The 20,964-nt window shown below is 39.6% G+C and overlaps 1 protein-coding gene across 3 annotated transcripts; it reads left to right on the top strand.

Moving 5' to 3' along the window:
- Positions 1-923: 923 nt before the first annotated feature.
- si:ch211-51c14.1 (protein kinase C and casein kinase substrate in neurons protein 3) lies at positions 924-19,485 on the top strand. Of its 3 annotated transcripts, XM_039825867.1 has the most exons (11): positions 924-1,492; positions 1,868-1,967; positions 3,773-3,840; positions 9,533-9,689; positions 9,887-10,122; positions 11,416-11,571; positions 13,953-14,128; positions 16,156-16,276; positions 16,409-16,479; positions 16,626-16,705; positions 17,207-19,485. In XM_039825867.1, the coding sequence occupies exons 3-11, from the start codon at positions 3,781-3,783 to the stop codon at positions 17,314-17,316; spliced, it is 1,167 nt and encodes a 388-aa protein (XP_039681801.1). In that variant the 5' UTR covers positions 924-1,492; positions 1,868-1,967; positions 3,773-3,780; the 3' UTR covers positions 17,317-19,485. The 3 variants fall into 3 exon arrangements, with proteins under 3 accessions (XP_039681801.1, XP_039681800.1, XP_039681803.1); XM_039825866.1 differs by lacking the exon at positions 1,868-1,967; XM_039825869.1 differs by lacking the exon at positions 924-1,492 and having other exon boundaries at positions 1,601-1,960.
- The last annotated feature ends 1,479 nt before the right edge of the window (positions 19,486-20,964 follow it).

Below are 20,964 nucleotides of genomic sequence, written 5' to 3' on the forward strand. Positions count from 1 at the left end.
ACTAATATTTCATTCACATCAAAGTAAACTTTCCCACACATTTATAATCTACAGAATTTTAAGTGTACGTTTTGCACTTTTGTAGTATGATATGAATAATGGACACCTTTAAGTTAAATTGTGATTTTGCTGTAAGAGTAACAAGTTACCTTTGTACTAAGACAGTATTTTCTTTAGCAAAATGCATTTACATCAATAAATTATAACAAAGGGAACATTGTGTCTACTTTACTAAACGTTTCAAGATTCTTTTTGATTCTTTATTTTAAAAAACTGACCAGAAGAAGAGGGTTTAGCTGGAGTTAGAATCATTATACTATTCCTCTAACTTTCCTATAGGGATTTGGACTGTGCCATTGCATGGTGAATCTACATAAACATTACTTTACAGGGACCTTAATCCACTTGTTGACTTTTTCTGCCTCTTATGGCTATTATCATTTTAATCACAGGATTCCACAGTGTTGTCATGATATCTGCCTCGTATCCTTACAGATTTGATTATAGGATTACTAACACAGGATTACTTCTTGCAGGTTGCAGCTGGGCGTAAACTTTGCAACGTCTAACAGCTGTCTAGTTATTTACATGGCATGTTCTGGCAAAGCAAAGTTTCACAAGTTCAGCAAAGCATGAAGCAAGAGGGGCATATCTGAGTGTGAACAATTCTTCCTCAGGGGTCTCTGACTTCAAAGAATCTCTGCCTTAAACACATACACACACACACACACACACACACACACACACACACACACACACACACACACACACACACACACACCGGATGTATCCTCCAGCTGTGGAGGCAGACCTACTGAACTCTCCCGAGGGAGTGTAGAGGGGAGGAAGAGGGGGTATAAAGACATGCATGAGGGGATGGAGTTATTCTAATCTGGCCATGCTGCTTTGCACTTCTTTGTAAAATAGTAAAACATAGTTAATAGGTCAATTCACACACACATACAGACAGATTCAGGCTGGGTGACTCAGCCATTGTCTGACTCACTTACTGTAGACGCACACACACACATAAACAAACCCCAAAAAACACACTATAGCACACTTCATTAAGACTACTCCGAGGGAGGTGAAGCGAGTGAATGATAGAGAAAAAGAGAGCCGATCTTCAACAAGTGGTGAAGTACAAAGAACAAGAGAATACGTTTCCTGCAGCTGTTTTAGCGAGAGAGACAAGGAGAGAGGAAGGGAGGGTGTAAGGGAGGAGAAGGAGGGAAGAGGAGGAAAAAAAAAGAAAGAAGCCAACTCATCTGACACAACAGTGGGCCAAAGAAAGGGGAAGAGCAGGAGCAGCACTGTCCAGAACGAGTGGAAAATCAAAGTTGGAGAAGACGAGTAGAAGTGTAAAGAAGACAAGACGGGGAAAAAGAAAGAGCCTCAGAGTCTGCACAAAGATTGAACTGGGTGAAAAAAAGCTGCCAAACAAAATAAGGAAAAGGGGGTTGAAGCAGAAAGGGCCCCAACATTTAGAGAGGTAAGCAACTGTGAGCGGCTTGTTAGCCTTCCATGGCTGTATACTTGCATTTCAGAGAGATCTGATGGCGTGATTGAGCTCCTATTTCTGCTCCGTGTGTTCACTTGTTACTATATATTTCCTCTATGCAATGTGTGTGTGGTGAGTTACATCTGACAGATGAAACAGGGACAGGGGGAGGAGTGAGTGTGTGCCATTGTGGGTGCAGTATCCAGGGGTGAAAGAGTTGCTTGGTTGGTTGGTTGGAAGCTCCAGATGGGATCTTATAACTCAAATGACATTTAGTTTTTAGTAAGTTGTAAGTTTTTAACATGTAAAGTTAGAGTTTTAGATACTGAGAGGACTGGGTTAACGGAAGTTACTGGATCGCTTCAGGATTTCTAAAAACTGGGGAACAAATTTCCTGCCCGACCTGCCAAGAGACTATAAAAAGTCTGGAGGACCCATGCTGGAATTAGATCTGTGCTGGTACGTGGTAAGTTATGCAGTATACTCTGAGTTGAACTTACAGGACAGTGAAGTAGTAGGCAAATGCAAGTACATAATACATATATTACCACTTGCTTTTAACTTTTGTAGCTCAATGAAAGTCAGCAAGTTAGTAATATGGTGAAATATATCTCTCAAATATCAGAAAACCAGTTGGAAATTCCCAGCAGGCTTTTCTAACTTCAATTTTTTTCATTTTATATCTATTTCTCAGACTATGGTTATTTACATATTCAGGATGCAACAAAACCGGAGCCTATCCCAGCCCTAGAGGATGTTTAAATTAATTATAACGTCTATGAAATAATATTTGAAAGGCCTATGGTGACATTGAATTGATTCCAGTAGATGTGGAGTTGCACAGCACGCTTTCTATTGCACATCTGCAGATCCTAATGCTTGTAAAGAGTATGAAATTATATCTGAAAGGCATGCAAGTCAGCCAAGACTGTTACTTGCGTCTGTAAGTACAGGGTAAATCTTATATAGGCTACAGTTGGGATTGAATTCACACAAGTAGTTTGCTTGTGTCTAGTTTTTGATAGGCAGAGGCAGCAGAGCTCCCCCACCCCCACGTTCCTCTGAAAACACGGACACTATCATACCCAGAAGAGAGCCAGCCCGCAAGGGGACAGGAAGTCCAGGTCAAGGGTTAAGAGGGAGGCAGTTCATTATTTTTCTGACCTCCTGCAGATCTCAGGGTTGTGTAATCTATGAGACTTCAGCGGCAAAGACACGACAGAAGCAAGCTGAGGAAGATTCAGGCAGGGAGAGGCATGGCATTATGCTCTTAGTGGAGCATGTGATGATGCCCCGTGAACAGCAGTATGTGGAGGAAAATCATTGAATCTAATTTTGTGCCTAACAGAGCCATGGGGAAAGATGGCTGCAGGGAGGAAAAGCAGGAAAGACATGAAGGCTGTATCTGGATGGAGTTCAGCTCCGGGTAGATCAGGGGTTTAAAACGCCAGAAGGGAAAACTGATGTGTGCTTAAATATTTAACTGGAAAAGTTTCTGTTTTGGAAGTGGAACCAGACAAGCATAAAGTAACATCAGACAGAACTTCTTATGTATTGCATAGTGTGCCCATGTTTCTTTTGTGAGTGAGCACGAATGATGGGATGTGTTGACCTTTATACCCTGTTTATTTTAGGATAGCTCATGTTTCAAAGCTGAGATTGCTGGGAGAGGGTTCTCCATGCTCACTGATGTTGTTACGGCATGTGAGACGCTGCCCGATTCACTGTACACTTCATGGGTTCAAACTTACTTTACACGTCAACTTCCAACGGCAACTACAACTCTTCAATGGGCTTACAGAGCCTCCATTATACGATTCAGTCTCTGACATTCAGTCTCTGACATCATCAGTCATTTATCTGAGGGGGATATCAAATGCTCTCATATCATAGACCCTGGAATTGAAATGATGTACATTAGAGCAATGATTCCCAACCAGAGATATTTGTACCCCAGGAGGTACTTCTGCAACCAAATAAATATTGTAACAGCCACTGTTATCCACGTCTTAAATATCCACTTTAAAAGCAATTCAAATTAACAATACAGGGTGTGAGTTCATCTGACAGGGAGAGAAAAGGTTGAGAGGACATGGTTGGTTCTCCACTGATTCCATGTGGAGGGATTTTTGCTGGTGGTTTTGAACTGAATTATAAAACTGTTATAAAATGTAGGTAAGCCATTAATACCTACACGTAGAAGCCGATTAAAGAACGGTTATATTAAATGTGAGATAATCTGAACTAATCATATACTCTTTACTCTCTCAGAAAACAGGATGTCAACGCTACCATCAGAAAACAGCATTGAAGATGCCTGCAGTCGCAGCTTCTGGATGGTAAGACTGAGTGTATTTGTCTGTTTGTCTTCCGAGAGAGAGAAAAAGACAGATCCACAAAATAGCTTTTCCCCTGCAAGTCTCAATGACCTTCCTGTCAAACCAGACTAAACTGTTTTGTCGTTCAGGCTACGTATCAGTGTGAACAAGGCTGTGCTTTCCTTTTTAAATGTGAATAAGAACCATTGTATAGTCGGAATTGCCTTGCTTGGGTTAACTGCGCTCCAGGAAGGTTTTTGTGATAGTGCTCAGCTCATTAGGTATTTGATTGTCTGTTTGCTCGACAAAGTAGACTGTGTAGTACAGAGGTCATGTCTCTGGGGATCCAGGACAAGTTTTTTTCCATTTTCACTGCTCTCTGCAACATCATTGTTCTGGTAAAGCACACTGCTGCATGATGTTTTTATTTGTTGTGTTTTCTGCTGGATAAGGAAAAGTGGTCACATCCTATACAGAGATGAGAGATCTTTCATCTTTTTTCTGCTAGTACATTCATTTGTCCAAAGTGACTTGAAGTAAACGTTCGATGACTTCCTGAAGTCTTTGCTGAAGTCAAATGATGATTATGGAGATTTAAAATGTTCTGGTAGGTGGAATTGTTACCTTTAGATAGAGCAAGGCTAGCTGTTCCCTCTGTTTGTAGTCTGTGCTAAGCTAAAACATGTGAGTGGTACTGATCTACTCATCTAATTCTCGCAAGAAAGCAAATAAGCCTATTTCCCAAAATGTCGAACTATTCTCTTAAATAAGATCTCAACAATGTTGTATAAAGTAACAGTCAATAAAAGATTAAGATTAAGAATAAAAGATTAAGATTTAAGAATGTAGCAAGTAAGTGACACACACAGTGAACTTTACTGGCAGAACAAAGACTGCTGAGGGCAAAACCAGTATCAAGTTCAAGTCTAGTCAATTTTGTTTGTATAGCTCAATATCACAAATTGGATGATTTACAATCTGTACCGCATACGACACCCTCTGTTCTTTTCAACTATCGCTTTGGATAAGGAAAAACTCAAACAAACCCATTTAAAGGGGGGTGTGGGGGGTCTTTCATTCATAGCTCAAACCTAGACAAAATAAAGAAAAGAGGTGGAAATGAATCAGTATAAAATAAATAGGTGACACAGTAAATAAATAGTGCATGCCTATATCACTTTTCATCAATAAACAATAATTCCAAAAGTGTTATCAGCAGTAATGCTTTCAGTGCAGGATTTCATTGAGTAATTCACAAGACATAATAACACATGATGAATTACACTGACAGTAAGTTTATGCGTACATTTTAAGAAATGGTTGTGATAAATAACCTTTGTAGTTCTAAATTGCCTAAATCTTATTTACTCCAATTCAGCACCCGTAACAAACTCCTCAGGACAGGCTCCTAGGAAGTGCGCTGGGCTTTGAAGCCAATTTGACATAGCAGCCAAACAGTGGAATAAAAATGTCCGTGTCTGTCATGTGATGTACTCTGGCCCAAAAAAACTTTTCACCATAGACTTACATGGCGAAGGAGGCGTCTGTAGATCAGTGGATACCTTTTTTAACCCCTGCAAAATGACTTGTTTCACTGTATTTGATCCATTGATCCAATAACATTTGGAAAGTCTGGAAGACCCGTGCAATTAAACCATTGAATCCCCATTCAAGTTAGCAGACCACTATAGATCATCCAGGTCTTTTTATTTGCAGAAGTTATACTTTTTTGGCTTCATGCACCATTGAACTCTTATAGGAATGAACGGGATTCAGCCTTGAACACTGTATCCAGTTATTGTAAAGCATCCATGCTCTGCACTCTGTTTACAGGACACAGTTGTGTTTTGTCACAATGTTTTAAAGCTGTAAACACTTCTAACATTCAAAGTGCCCGACTATCTAATTTGAGCGTGCTACCGCTTTAATATTGGCTTTGTTTCCCGCTGGCCTCGATGTGCTGTACCACTTTCATCTCTCCCCTCCTGTAATTTTGGCAGCCTCCTGTTGTGTTGGATGTGTTTCCAGGCCAGTTCTCGTCTGTGTCATCCTGCCGCCGTGCTCAAGGGCCGTCTGTCATTATACTGCAACTTAAGCTCTTTTGTTTTGGATTTGCAAAGTCACCACCACTTAAAGAAATTTGCAATCACAGTGCATTCTATAGAGTATACAAGTGTACTATTCATACTAATACACATGCTGCAGTGACGCATCAGACTCAGCCCTGGGCCCATATTACACTACTACTGTCCTCTTTACTCACTACTGATTATATAGAGACATTCTGTGAACCCTGGCGTGGTCAGACTCTCATGTTGTGTGTCTCTAAACACATCCTTTTGCTGTTTCTAAGTTGTTTTTTTAAATCTCTGCTTTCAGACTCTGTCAATTTTTGACTGGACTAATTAGCCTCTTCATTTTCTTAAGACAAAAAAAATTCTGTCTGTTCTTTATATCTGTTGTTGAACGCTTTGAAGTGTCTCATGAAATGGATCCGTTTTGTTTTGTATTGATCTATATTTGGTTTAAAAGCACTTTGGAAGGACATAGATATAAAAGCTGGCATGATTTTATTTCTACTATGTTTACATCCGTTATTGTAATACTACTACTTTGCTGCTACTACTCATACTAAATTACTGCTGCCATTGTTTCTACTACCACTTATGTTATTACTGCTACTACTGCTAGACTATATCAATAGTTTTAGTGCAACCATTGTGCTTGATACTGTTGCTGATGCTGTTCTATTCTGCTTGTGGTTCTCACCCCTCTTTCTGTACACTGACACGCTTTATACTCTGGATAGGATCCATTATATTCGTGAAATGTGATTTTTCAGTGGAGGACCGTGGCCATTTTCTTTGATACTGCGTTTTGTTGCTTGGACAGATTCTCTAGTAGCAGATTTGCATCTGCCTCAGAGATTGGCCAACTGGGTCTCTGCAGCGTTGCCGTTGGCCTCAAACTGGATTCCTCAGCTGTTTCTGTTTAATTCTCAGACGAGTGAGGAGAGTCAGTACAAACCACAACAGAGGCAGAAAGAAAGAAAGTAAGGAAGAAGGAGAGAGAGAGAGAGAAACGGGGGCCACTGATGAGAAGTACCCCAATTGATTCTGATTAGAGTAAAAGAAAACCAGTGTTTCATTAAAAGCACATTTGAGTGCTATGCTTTCTTTGAAGGCTGTTAAAATAAATCACCTTTACAGTCGTAGGTGCAGGTTTTCATACATGCTGTATTCTAACTTCTAAGTATTTTAAATTACTTGACGACCAGGTGACACCAGGTAGCAAATGAAAGCAAAAATATTTCTTTAAAAGTGTGAATGGACACAAAAATTATTCATACAGGAAATACACTATCACATATCTTAACAATGCATTGACAACAAAGCAGAAACAGAAGTAGCTAAAAATTTAAAACATGCAATATTGAATTAAGAATTGCATTTGCCTACTACTTCACTGTCCTACATATTGATTAATCTATCTAAAGCTACCTCTAGCAAAAAAACTACTGCATATTTGTCTGCTAGCATTACCGACATGCTTTGACATAGAGACTTAACTGTTTGACCTTTCCGATGCACCATTTAATTAACAACTAATTAAGAGTCCCATTAGGATCGAAGACCTTGTCGATTAGTTGTGAAAAAACAACTAGTGTAGAAAAAATTAAGATTTAGGTCTTTGGTTGCATACTCTGACAAACGGTCTGTTCGTAGTTGAGAGTGAGCAACTCTGAAGAGGGAAATATCATCTTGCAGATAATTTTGCCAAAGAAAAGAAAAAAGAAAAGTAAGAGCATCGTGTCATACAATATCAAACAGCATAAAGGAACTGAGAAAAGCTGTACACTGAGTGTGTATATGAAAGGCATGCAGATGGTGTTTGCATCACTTATAAGACAGACATACACCTGTTTGACAAGTGGTAATCATCTGCCGTGAGAAAGTTCTGCTTACTTATTATACATTAATCTAATGGTATTTACAATAAATGCATTGCCTCAGATGACTTAACACGACATGACAACATATATGGTGTCCAGAAACCTTCAACCAGCTGCCTAAATGTGTCAGTGACAAACAGATAGGGTCTGACAGAAAGTGAAAAAGAGAGTAAGAGTGAGTGCTGAGTAGGAGCTGACGGTGGCTGCCAGGAAAATTGCAGAGAGATTTCCAAATACCACATCCACAAACAACACATTTGCTTCAGATGTGTTATTACTCTCAGGGCCTTGCCTTCTGCTGCCCTCTTGTCCTCTTCTGTCCGTCTTTTTATGGCCAGGCTTCGTCCTCATGTCCACTGACCACACCCTGCGCTGCTGCCAGCATTAAAGTTTACCACAGGAAACCTAATGCCAGTAAAGTGTCACTTATGGCACGTGGGGCTTGACCTTCGATGGCTGCAGCAGTGTCACAGCTGTAAAAGTAGATGAGGATGCAGGCTGGACCTTGTTAAGACTGACTGACCAGAGAATGTGATACAGACCAATAGGGACTGCTTTATGTTCAATAATAATACTTCCATTTTGCTGTGCCGGTTCCAGTTCAAAGACTTGTACGTGCTGTTTAACTGGCACGACTGACTGGGACACCTAAATGGAACAGAGCAATCATTAAAGGAATAGCTCAACATTTCACGAAATATGCTTATTCAGTTTCTTGCTGAGTGTTTGATGAGAAGATCAATATCACTCTCACATCTGAACAGTAAATATGTAGCTGGAGCCGACAGCCTGTCAGCTTAGCTTAGCATAAAGACTGGAAACAGAGAGCAGTTGCCAGACTTCCAGAAGAGACTACAGAAAGTTACTGCACCTGGCAAATAACCTCACATAAAACGGAAAATTTAATTTTTGCACTTCAGTTTTTGTACGGATCACACAAACGAGATGTGCCATGGTGTTCCTCAAAGTTCTGTGCTTGGACCAATTCTATCCAGGTTCTGTCTGAGGTTTCTGCCTGTTAAAAGGAAGTTCTCCTCGCCGCTGTCACACCAAATGCATGCTTTTGGGTTAATTGTTAGGTATCTGTAAATTATAGCGTGTGGTCCAGACCTATTTTATCTGTAAAGTGTCCAGAGATAATGTCTGTTATGATTTGACACTATAAATATATAAATGTATACATTTAATTAAATTAGAAATCATAATAAAAGGACTACTGCAACTAATGATAGCAGTAAAGGATTTTGTATTACTTGTAGTAGTGGTGGCAGTTGTGGTTGTAGTAGCAGTACATGTAGTACTTTATTTCAATAACACTATTATTAGTAGAAGTAAAAGTAGTATTCACGGAACTGACATTAATGTTAACAGTATACATAGCAGTAGTAGTAGTATAAGTAGCAGTAGTAGTAGTTGTAAGAGTAGAGGAGTCATGCTGGCTTGAACAGTTTCAGTGTTTCTAAATTAATTTGTCTGAATCAGTTTATTGTCTACATGCTGTTGCCACTCCGCCAGGATTAAACTGTGAGCAGATGTACAATTTTGTATTCACTGGCATTTAAATTGAACAGGTAAAACTACAAGGAAAAACTAAAAGACTGTTTTGAATATTGGCAAACCATTCTTTGGCTTTTTCAATCCCCCCAAAAATGATTATGCTGTTGGATAATAAATATCAGGGTTTAAAGCACTTAGTCCATTAAATCTCCCTGTTTATTTTGTGTGAACAGTAGATCTTCCTCTCTCTTTGTGTCCTGGCAGCCTGGGAACTATCAGCCCACTGTGAAGCGAACAGAAGATGCCTTCCAGGCCTGTAATGACATAGTGGCATGTTTCCAAGAGAGAGCTCGCGTGGAGAGGCAGTACGCCCAGCAGCTCAGTGAATGGAGCAACAAGTGGAAGCCAGTAGTGGACTCCAGTAAGTACTGTAGCTTCAACCCCAGATTTTGTCTACACAGCATGTAAAATGTGATCATATAATATGATGACAGATGGTAATAGATACCTTCTAGTTTTGATTTGTTCTTAAATGTAAATATTGGCTGGTCATCCGAATTGTTTCTAAAGTACAAAGAACATTTAGTAATTTGTGATTCCCTGGTCCTCCTCTCTCAGGTCCTTTATACGGATCTCTCCTGAAGGCTTGGCAGTGTTTTCTGTCTTCCGCTGACCGGCTGGCCTCCTTACACGCCTCCATCTGTCGCTCCTTGGTGTCGGAGGATGGTGACCGGGTCAGGACCTGGCAGAAGGACACCTTCCACAAGAAGTTATTTGGAGGCTTTAAGGAGTCCCAGGACATTGAGACGGGCTTCACGCGTGCTCAGAAGCCGTGGGCCAAACGACTTAAAAAGGTCGGAAATTTTCAGATTAAAAAGCCAGGTTTAGTGTTAAAGCTCTAGTCTGAAATTGTGATATAAAAAAATTAATTCAGGTGGATCTTCTGGATGACAGAGTCACATTTAAAGATGTACATTTCTGATAAACCTGCAGTGCACCTATCTACCTATCTATGTCTGTAACAGCATATATTGTATATCTGCTGTGTAGATTGTCCTGTGTTCTCCTTTGAGAAGAAGTCCTGTTAGGACAAAAATCAAAAATCTAAATGTATAATTTAAAGTGAGTAAAGTAAAGTTGCAGCAACAGAACCTATTGTCAAAGAGGAAATGACTGACACACAATACACTATCCATTCATCCATCTTCGTCCGCTTATCCGGTATCGGGTCGCGGGGGTAGCAGCTCCAGCAGGGGACCCCAAACTCCCCTTTCCCGAGCCACATTAACCAGCTCCGACTGGGGGATCCCGAGGCGTTCCCAGGCCAGGTTGGAGATATAATCCCTCCACCTAGTCCTGGGTCTTCCCCGAGGCCTCCTCCCAGCTGGACGTGCCTGAAACACCTCCCTAGGGAGGCGCCCAGGGGGCATCCTTACCAGATGCCCGAACCACCTCAACTGGCTCCTTTCGACGCGAAGGAGCAGCGGCTCTACTCCGAGCTCCTCACGGATGACTGAGCTTCTCACCCTATCTCTAAGGGAGACACCAGCCACCCTCCTGAGGAAACTCATTTCGGCCACAATACACTATGCATACTAAAATATATACGTTATACAGTACATAACAGCAATATCTGGAAGATAAAATACTTAAAGTCCCTGAAAACTTTATCTTGATTACATTAAATAATCATGTCTAAATAAGTAACGATGAAATAACATCTGTAGTTTCACAATCTGTGCTTCTCTGTGATTTGAGAGCAGCTAAGGACCAGAGGACATCCATCAAAAGCAGAATTACATATTTTCTTAAGGAATCAATACTTCATACATACTAAAATCAACTGCAACATCACAAATGGATACTCATTAAGTAAATGGCCTCAATTCAGTCTCAAGTCTATCTTTAGACCACAGAGAACTAATGCACCATTATTGTATTCTGGGTATCCGCAAGATGCTTTTCAAAGCCAGTTGCATCACAGTTTTCAAAATTATCTTTACAGGTTGAATTGCTTTTGAACGGATGAGATTGTTGATGGTGTGATGAAAACTCAAACATGTAGACAGATACACCTTCCTTTGTCCTGAATTTTCCTTATCCATCCACAACTGTAGATAATAAGGTGTGTTTTGGTTCGTCCACAGCTGGATAAAGCCAGGAGAGCATACCACAAAGTGAGCCGTAAAGAGCAGGCAGCCAGGGAAAGAGAGGAACATGCTCAGGGGAACCCAGATGTCGCCATTGACAAACAGAAGAAGATTCAGGAGGAGAGAGAGCTGGCTCAACAGGAGGCAGAGAAGGTAAGCAACATGTTGTCATTTTCATTGGGGTGATTGATGATGATCTGTTCCATCAGTTCATCTGCAGACTTGCAATGTTGAATAATTAAAGGCACTCTGTGGAGTTTTCGTGAGTGGGCCCTGTCGTGGCAATTTTGTAATCCCACTCTGACAACGAGGAACGAGACAATAATCTCTTACAGTATTGTCAGAGCATGGTACACAAGACAAAGGTTAGTTTGTAATATACACTGCGATGGGAAACTGCTGTCTGTCCTTATACCTTGGCTTGGTCCTCCCCCTCTGGTTGAGGTTGTTTCTTTCAGTCAGTATCTTGCATGCCTTTATTCTCAAGACAAAGTTCTCATGAGAGCTCAGGATCTTCTGATGACATACAGGTGGCCAACAATGCAATCAGGAATAAGCATGATCAAACACAAGGGAAGTTAACATGATTACATGTGTATGATCAAACCAGAGATGTTCACAAGTCATTTTTTGGAAGTTCAAGTCAAGTCTCAAGTCTTTTGCCACGAGTCCAAGTCAAGTCTCAAGTCTTCAACTTAGGACATTGTATAGTCTAATCTTCTGCTACTTAACACATCCCTCTAGCCCTCGGACCTGGTGAAATATTAACCTAAGTCTGTTACATCACATGGATACAATTATAAAGATACAATTTGCCTGTTCCCAGCATTAGCACAACACTTTGTGATGGTTAGCTTGTTACCTGTGACGATATATGCTAAATTTAACGTCTCTTTCACATTAGCAAGTGACTGACCTATCTGGGTGCGTTTTGAGATGCCTGATGAAGTTTGACGTTGTTGATCCGGCATCATTTATCTTGGTGCCACACACCTTGCATGTAGCTGTTCGCTTACTGCCACTGTTTACCAGACGTGTATAAAGTACTAGAGACCCATACTTGAGTAAAAGTACAAGTGCTCTATCAAAAAAGTGACTTGAGTAGAAGTTGAAGTGCTCTTTAAGCACCACACTTAAGTAGAAGTACTAAAGTATTCAAAATTTTGTATACTTAAGTATTGCAAGTACTTTATTTTAAAATCGACTACTCAAGTCCTGAAAGTAAAAGTACAAGTATTGTGTTATTTAGTTATTAAAGAAAGCAGTCAAAAGTTTGAATATCATATTGTTTATATTATTTCAAATGTTTAGCCTTAGGCTGTAGCCAAAGGAATTAACAAATATTAAATATATTATTATTATATTAAAAATAACCAATAGTAACAAATACTGAAATAAAATGTAAAATGATCACACTGTGCAAGTAAAATGAACATCCTCTCCAGCACAGTAACGATTAAAGCCCCCAAAAACATATCACACACTAGCTAGTAACATGTGTGATGTACAGGAAAGTTAGCAAGCTAGCAAGATACAAATAAACTAGCAGCTTCACATCACAGGGTCAAACGGTTAGCATTCAGTACTCACTGCAGACTGAAACAACTCAGGAATAGATTAATCTACTGCAACAATAGCTAAATAGAAAGAGTACAAACTTACATCGTCTCTGACTTCTGGACATGCAGCTCATCATAGTTTCCCCAACGTATATGCGCCAATAAAAGAAAACAGAAATACATGAATGAATTTAGATTTAAAAAGCAATAATTGCATGAAAACAGGTTGCTGACGAGTCTCGAAGCTCGAGTCCAAGTCAAGTCTGAAGTCTTTTGGGTCGAGTCGCAAGTCAAGTCTGAAGTCACTGTTTGTGCGACTTAAGTGCGACTCGAGTCCGAGTCTCAGACTCGAGTCCGAGTCTCAGACTCGAGTCCCCATCTCTGGATCAAACACAATTTCTCGTACAGTCCCCTAGTTGTTTGTATCTGCACACACACAAGTTCTCAATGATGCAACACACCTTCCCGCCACCTGTTTTAGGCTATATCACAGACCAACAGTCTGTGGCGCCAAGAAACCTACAGCAATACCAACAACATTTCAAATTAATATTCAAGGATGTTCCTTGTAAGTGTTACTTACTTGGCAATAAACCCTTTTATTTCTGAAAAGGCAGGGAAGAACAAGCAAAAATGAATGTAAACTTTTCAGTGTAGTGGGAGGAAATGGTGGTTTGTGTAACATTTTAATTCAGATTTGAAGTGAAATTCCAAGAAGGAAGAGTTGGGAGGAGGTTTTCCACGGAGAACTGCATCACAACAAAACTATTGACAATCCATGAGCAATTTTGTTTTATTTTAGTTCTTTTAGATATAATAAGGAGCTTGTTGTTTTGATTTTTCAAACTCCTGTATTCAAATTTAGTTGTCAGTCTAGTTTTAGTTTAACATTTGTCTCGGGTTAGGGTTTGGGTATGACTATGAGAGCCAATGAGTCCCTGAGCAGTGTGTGAAAGTGTTTCTAAATGTTTACAGGTTCGGGCCCGCTATGAAAAAGTCCTTGAGGAGGTGAACCGCTACGCTCCACGCTACATGGAGGAGATGGAGTCCATCTTTGACCAATCGCAGGATGAGGAGCGCAAGAGGATTGTCTTCCTCAAGCAAGCCTTCCTCTCCATCCACAAACACCTGGACATTACCAACAACGAGAGGTGAACCACAGTGCTTTGCATGTGTATGTTGGTTGTAAGGTTGTTGTAAGTTGCTGTATGTGCTAATGACAATCAATGTGTGGTGGTAAAACTGTATTTACAGTAATGCTAAGTATGTAATTGAGCCCTTATTAAAAGTTGTTCCACTACATAGGGCATATGAGCATTCTCAATAAAGGAAATAATAGCAAAGACTTAATTACTTTATGAAATATGCAGAGGCCACAGGGGGATATAGGGTAGATGAGAGAAATGATATACTCTATTAATCTGCTTAATTTTGGGGCAACACTTTGCTTAAAATGCCCTGAATGGCAGACCAAGTTGTTTATGTGCCAATTAGACGTTTCAATACACTAAGGTTACAGTATAAGCATCAGAGGAACATCAGCAGGTTAAATTAAAATGAATACCCTGCTATTAAATATACAGCTGCCCCATAAAATATTCATCCTACCAAATTCCTGCATGTTGTGTTGATTATATCATGCTCAAATTATGATGCATTGTAAAACCTTACGAGCACCCCTTAAAGTAGACTGTCACGATTTTTCTGTCTTATGCTGATTGGGTGATGTTTTAATATAGAAAATAACATTGTTAACAAACTGACAGCAGAAATGTGAAGCATATTTTAAATTGGCTTGCAGCTTCTTTACTCTGTTTTCTTTTTGGCTCACTTAACACCTGTGTTTGGCAAGTCAACATATTCACCATTAGAGTGTAATCAGTGTAAAGTGGGGAGCATTCTTTTTTAAACTAGATTAAGCTAATGCTGCTGGTTTATGCCAATCTCTTTAAATGTAAGTTTAAGTGGAAGCCCTGACTTTGAAGTGTGTGTTGAAGTGTAAAAGTGGAAAGCTGATAAAATAAGTTGTGTAACATTGGAAATTTCGCAGGTTTAAGTCCTGTGGGCCGCAGTTAAATTTTAAGTTTGTATGCAAATGCTAAAAGAGCTAACAGTTGTATAGCAAGAGCTTGAAACCGGTAAAAAGCAGATGAAATGTCAGTCAATGTCTAAGCTATAAAAGCAGTTGCAGTGTTACTGAAGTTAAGGCGGTTTGATAATAACTAGTGCAGTGCCCGTTCAGAATGTGCCTGTTCAGAACAGGCTGATTGCTTGGCCTCTGCTATTGCTACTTGCAGCTTTCTCAAGCACCGCTCATCCAAACAACTTCACACTCGACACTGGGCTTCATTGGGTCCTGAGCAATACACCTGCCAAGTTGTGTCCCTTAGCAATACTAGATACACGTCATTTTCTAACAGCTAGCTATTTGGGACCAGGCTATTTCTGGGAACTAAAGCACTCATTCCAAACGTTACATTGCTGATGCTTGAAATGTTTGAGTTTGCTACAATGTAACTTCTCCGGTTTCTACGATCTTTCTTTCTTCATCTATTCTTGAATGTATCCTTCTGTAGCGAGCAACAGAGAGCGAACTGTAGCTACCCAGCATGCCATTTGGCAGTGTAACAGTAATATGAGTCCCCTCTCAATACACTACATAGTGTGTACAAAACACACTACTAAAATATATATATAAATATGTCTCGTCGATCTCAAGAGCTTGCACTCAACACTGCACTTCCTTGGGTCCTCATTATTACACCCGATAAGTGTGAAGTCAATCAGATAATAAAGATTGTCGAGAAAATCAAAGGACAGACATAAAGACAGAGACTCCTTATGTTTTAGTTAGATTTAAAGAGTAAGAGTAACATTTCAGTGCCAGAGATAGTTGAAGTGTGTGCAGTGTAAATAATTCAAGCGTCTGTTGATATGTAAGCAGTGACAGCTGTTAAACTGTCAGTTAAAGAGTAAGAATTAGTTGAATTATCACTTGTTGTGTAGAGGCTTGAAGCAGTTGAAATGTTAGTTGAAGTTTTTTGAAACAGGTAATGGTTAACAACTCTGTATTGTTTGGATCAGTATATCTAGTGCAGCTTTGCACTGGTTTGCCTCCGCTAAAATATGTATCAATCTCAATTTAGGTTCTCTTATTTACTCTCCACCACTCATTTAGTGTGAGGGCCGTATACAATGAGCTCCACAACACACTGATGGCCATCGATGAGCATGAGGATCTTCGCTGGTGGAAAAACACCTTCGGGCCCGGCATGCCCACCGACTGGCCTCACTTTCAGGTACCTACCCGTTTTTGTCCATCTACAACCATTTCTATTACCAAAATCAATGCAAAGTAGAATTCTTTGCAGTCTGTTTTTTGGTCTGAGGTTAAATGTTTAGTAATTATTTTGTTCAAATGTTTTTTTTAGGAATGGATGCCCGAGAAGAAAACCAAAAAAGGGAAGAAAGAAGTAGAAAAGAAAGGAACAATAGAGAGGAGGTGAGTACCTCTATCCCAAAGGAAATTGTTCTATGCAAGTTTGCATTTTTATTGTGATTTGATGCTGTGTAGCTGTTGGTGTTCAGCTGATCAGATCTGTCTCTCTGTCCCTTCTTTGTTCTTTCTGTCTCTTTCTCTTCCTCTAGTGTGATGATTGGAGGAGTGAGAGTAAGAGCTCTGTATGATTATGTTGGCCAGGAGACAGATGAGCTGTCATTTAAAGCAGGTAAACACACACATACCATCCTGAAAAACTTACTGATCTGCACTGTGTATCACATAAATTATAAACACTATACAGAATTGTTGTGTAAAATTATTGTAAATTGGCATACTATCTATTTATATTTCAATTGTGTATTTTTTGTCCATTCAACGTTCTGTGTTTTTAGAGCTGAAGCAATTAGTGGAATAATCAAGTAGTTGATCAGCAGAAAATTAATAAGTAACTATTATATGACAATCATATAAAAGTTTAAGGTATTTTTTGCCAACAATTTACTGGTTACGACTTCTAAAATGTGAATAGTTGTCTAGTATAATGTTATATTTAGTATTTTTGGGTTTAGGACAAAACAAGCAATCTGAAGACATCGACTTGAGCATTGGGAAACTTTATTGTTATTGTTTTATAGACCAAACCATTAGTTGAGATAATAATCTGCACTTTAATCGAGAGGGAAAATAAGTAGTGGTAACCCTAATTATTAATTCCGTCTCCCGGCAGGTGAGGAGTTTTTGAAGATCGAGGATGAGGATGATCAGGGCTGGTGTCGGGGGATGAAGGACGGCGGGTGTGAGGGGCTTTACCCAGCCAACTATGTTGAGGTGGTGTAGTTAGTGCATCTAAACTAAAAATGAAAGATCTTGTTACATCATGTGCTTCGTTTTACTGTGGAAGTCACAACCTGGTTTAACGACTAAATGTCAGAAACATAAAACCAATGCTGTAAAAACAAAACGCCAAGTAGCTGTTAGCCAAAGATCTGGTCTGTGATGAGCGTATGAACTTAAGAGCACTTCAGAGGATATTTTAGCATACAGAGATTTTTTTAAAACTATCCAGGTTGTGTAATCTCTTGAAGGATTTTGAAAAATGTTTTAATATATACAGTATGCATAGACCACTTGTATTGAAGCCATATGATAAACAATGCTTTAATGTAAAAACGTGCTCTTATATAATGAGCCATTTGGTGCTGAAATTGCATTACAGGACAGCTATTTTCCTTAAGCTGGCTTTTTTTATTTTACACCTCAACACATTTCTATTAAAATGCTCATAAAACCTCTCAACATATGGAGAAAGTGACGCTAATACTGTGATTATAATTAATCCAAAGCAGCTGTACAAGTGGAGTCAGCTTTATGGAAGTAGATAACCTGTTTTTTCTTCTTTTTTTGTGGTTTAAAGGAACAGTTCAACACTTAGGAATAGGATTGTTTGCTCTCAAATACACAATGAAATGGGAAGATTGACATTAGTTTCACCTCTGTGTCAGGTACAGGGGGAAGTGCTAGCCTAGCAGCATCAACACACATTCCAGGAGCTCCAGTGCTGTCTTATTTGTTATCTTGTTTACTTAAAGTGGCAATAATAGATATATTAACAAGTTATGCTATGACACATACTGTATGTGAAAGGTTTCTGAAGAACTGCCAAACTGACCTGGAGACTGCATGCAACATCTCAGATGTACTTGTGAAAACAAAATTCCGGTGACTATTGTGTTGATGACTAGTTTTCTAGCTAATAAAATATGTATAATGGCCACAGAAGATACTGATTAGCTGGCTGGTGGTGGTTATAATCTTAAAGTGGAAATCCCCCACAATGCTTACTGTCAACAGGTATAAAGGTACTGCAGGGAATTATGACAAAAATACTTATCCTTTATGCTACATCACAAACATTAAAAATAAATGAAAATTTAAACATAACTTTTAAACAAGCCTGTTTTTATCTTGTCAGAGACCATGGTATAATGACTCTGAGGTATATAGAGAATAATGGACTTGGCTGAGGAAACGGTACCCCACTTTAGGTTGTGGGCTTCTTTGCCTCCACTCAATTCATTATGTTCTTGAAGTAGGGCACCTTGTTGTGCATTATCACTAGGGTTGGGTACAGAAACACGGTGCCAATAGGGCACCGGTGCCGACGTAAACGGTAACGAGACCGAATAAGAACGAAAATTTCGGTGCTTGACTTTACACTACACCTGACAGCAGGTAACGTTAGCCTACCTTTAGCTAGCAGCTGGATTAAACACGGTTAAATCGGAAAAAAAAACAAAAAAACAATACCCAACCCTAATTATCACTCACAATGTGTGTTAATAGGACAGCTTTAATTGCTTTACTATGTTCATAACGTAAAAAAATGCAATGTAAATGCAGTCCATATCCACTTATTTTTAAAATTTTTGATGCCGTGAGGCTAGTAGCTTCTCCCTGTTTCCGGTCTTTGCACAAAGCCAGGACCTATTATCTACGAACATTTTAAAACGATCCAAAATGATGATGGCCAAAATTATCTTATTTTGGGCTCATGTTAGCATCAAGATGTTTTTGCCAAACAGGGCCCAGGTCTTAACATGTCCCAGACATAAAGCGATTTCTGCACAGCGTGTTCAGAGATGAAACTGATATTGCTCTTCTTCATCACATTCTCAGTTTGACGCCAAGCATTCATATTTCTGAGCATGTCAGACTGTTCCTTTAAGATAAATATGTACTGGGGAACATCGTTTTCCTGTCTGTCTGTAATCATCTGTTGCTATACTGTATGTATGACGCTTATCACGAAGAGCATCTTTACCAAAGTAAAGAAACGGCTTCCAGAAACTGCTGGGATTGCCTTCCCCTTGTCTTTAGCCTTCTACATTATTTGTGTATGTGCTGTGTGTCTTTATTTGTCATGTAAAAACTATGCATTTGCCCCCAACAATACTTTTTTTCAAACTGCCTGCCTTTTGGAAATAAAATTTGAAACTGTTAAAGAAACGAAATAAATGTTATTGAATTTAGGATAAAAGAATGAATGTGTGTGTGTGTGAGAGAGAAACATTGTTGTATGTGTGTTTTTGAGTGTGTGAATCACTATATATGCCATCATCCTCTGGAAGTCCTGAGGTCCTGGATGTTATTACAAGTGCAGAGCTGTCAGCTGTCACACACACACACACACACACACACACACACACACACACACACACACACACACACACACACACACACACACACACACACACACACACACACACACACACACACTCACTCAGTCACTTTTAAGCCTTGTGTCAGTGTCACATAGACTAAAGTCCAGGTCAAATGCTGCTCTTTATCGTGATGATGCCACCACAGAGTCAGATGCAGCCTGACATCAACACATGGCCATCAGCCAAGCAAACTGTCCCTCACCATTGTTTATTTTTGAGTCAGCCGATAGCTAGTAGTGCAGTCATAAATCCTGGTATATTGTTACACTCTACACAAACACACACACTCACTCAGTTTTGTAGTAAATACAAGCAGAAAGGAGTATGTATGAGATGTATGACAGGAATGTGTGTTTCCACAGGAGTAATGGAAATAATGATGTCACCCTGGAAGGAATTTCCTCACCTGACAACAGATTTCATGCTGGTAGCAGCTGTGACTGATCTGTAATCACAAAGATGGTCTCAGCTGAGCTCTGACACACGTCCCTCTGCTGCCTATAACATTTCAGACAGTACTGGAAAACCTTCAAAAGATGGAGAATATAAATCATACTGAAAACAGATGTTTTAATGTAGTAAAAATAACAATACTACGTAAAAATACCCCATCACAAGTTAAGTCCTGCAATTATAATTTTAGTTAAACCTAAAATAACCAATCTTCTGGCCATTTAGAGCCATATCCACCATCTCCTGAGGGAAATATCTGGCTCTTTAGCTGCGAAAATTCTCCACTATGTTCACCAGCTAATCTCTAATGCTACATTTCTACTGCATGGCACAGCTCTACTTAACTCAAATCACTCTTTCTTGGTTTTCATTAGCATAAGTTGTGGATAGTACCTGGTACTTTTTTTTGGTACCTAGGGTTGGGTACGAAACTTTGTACTTTTTTGGGTACTGACCGAATTACGTCGGTACTACCGAGGACCGATTCACGTTAAATCAAACGGTGCCAAATTTCGGTACCTGAGAGCACATAAGCGCAAGCTTATCTGTCCTCTCTGCATGTTGACAGAAAGCGACACACTCACTCTCACTCTCACTCTCACACACACACACACACACACACACGCACACGCACACGCACACGCACACGCACACGCACACACACACACACACAAACACATCTAAAAAAAATGGCACCCTGCAAACTATGTGCTATGTAATGTAACCTATGTACATTAGCACAAGGGAAAAGTTAGCCTTCAGAGTTTACTATCAGAAAGGGTTTATTTTAACCCAAATTACTATATATTCT

Source organism: Perca fluviatilis, chromosome 15, assembly GCF_010015445.1.
Source record: "Perca fluviatilis chromosome 15, GENO_Pfluv_1.0, whole genome shotgun sequence".
Taxonomy (NCBI): Eukaryota; Metazoa; Chordata; class Actinopteri; order Perciformes; family Percidae; genus Perca; species Perca fluviatilis.

Coding starts and splice junctions, on each gene's coding strand:
- si:ch211-51c14.1 (XM_039825867.1), top strand. CDS start 3,781: ATGTCAACGCTACCATCAGAAAACAGCATTGAAGATGCCTGCAGTCGC. Junction 16,277..16,408: donor CCGACTGGCCTCACTTTCAG/GTACCTACCCGT, acceptor TGTTTTTTTTAG/GAATGGATGCCCGAGAAGAA. Junction 16,706..17,206: donor TGAGCTGTCATTTAAAGCAG/GTAAACACACAC, acceptor GTCTCCCGGCAG/GTGAGGAGTTTTTGAAGATC.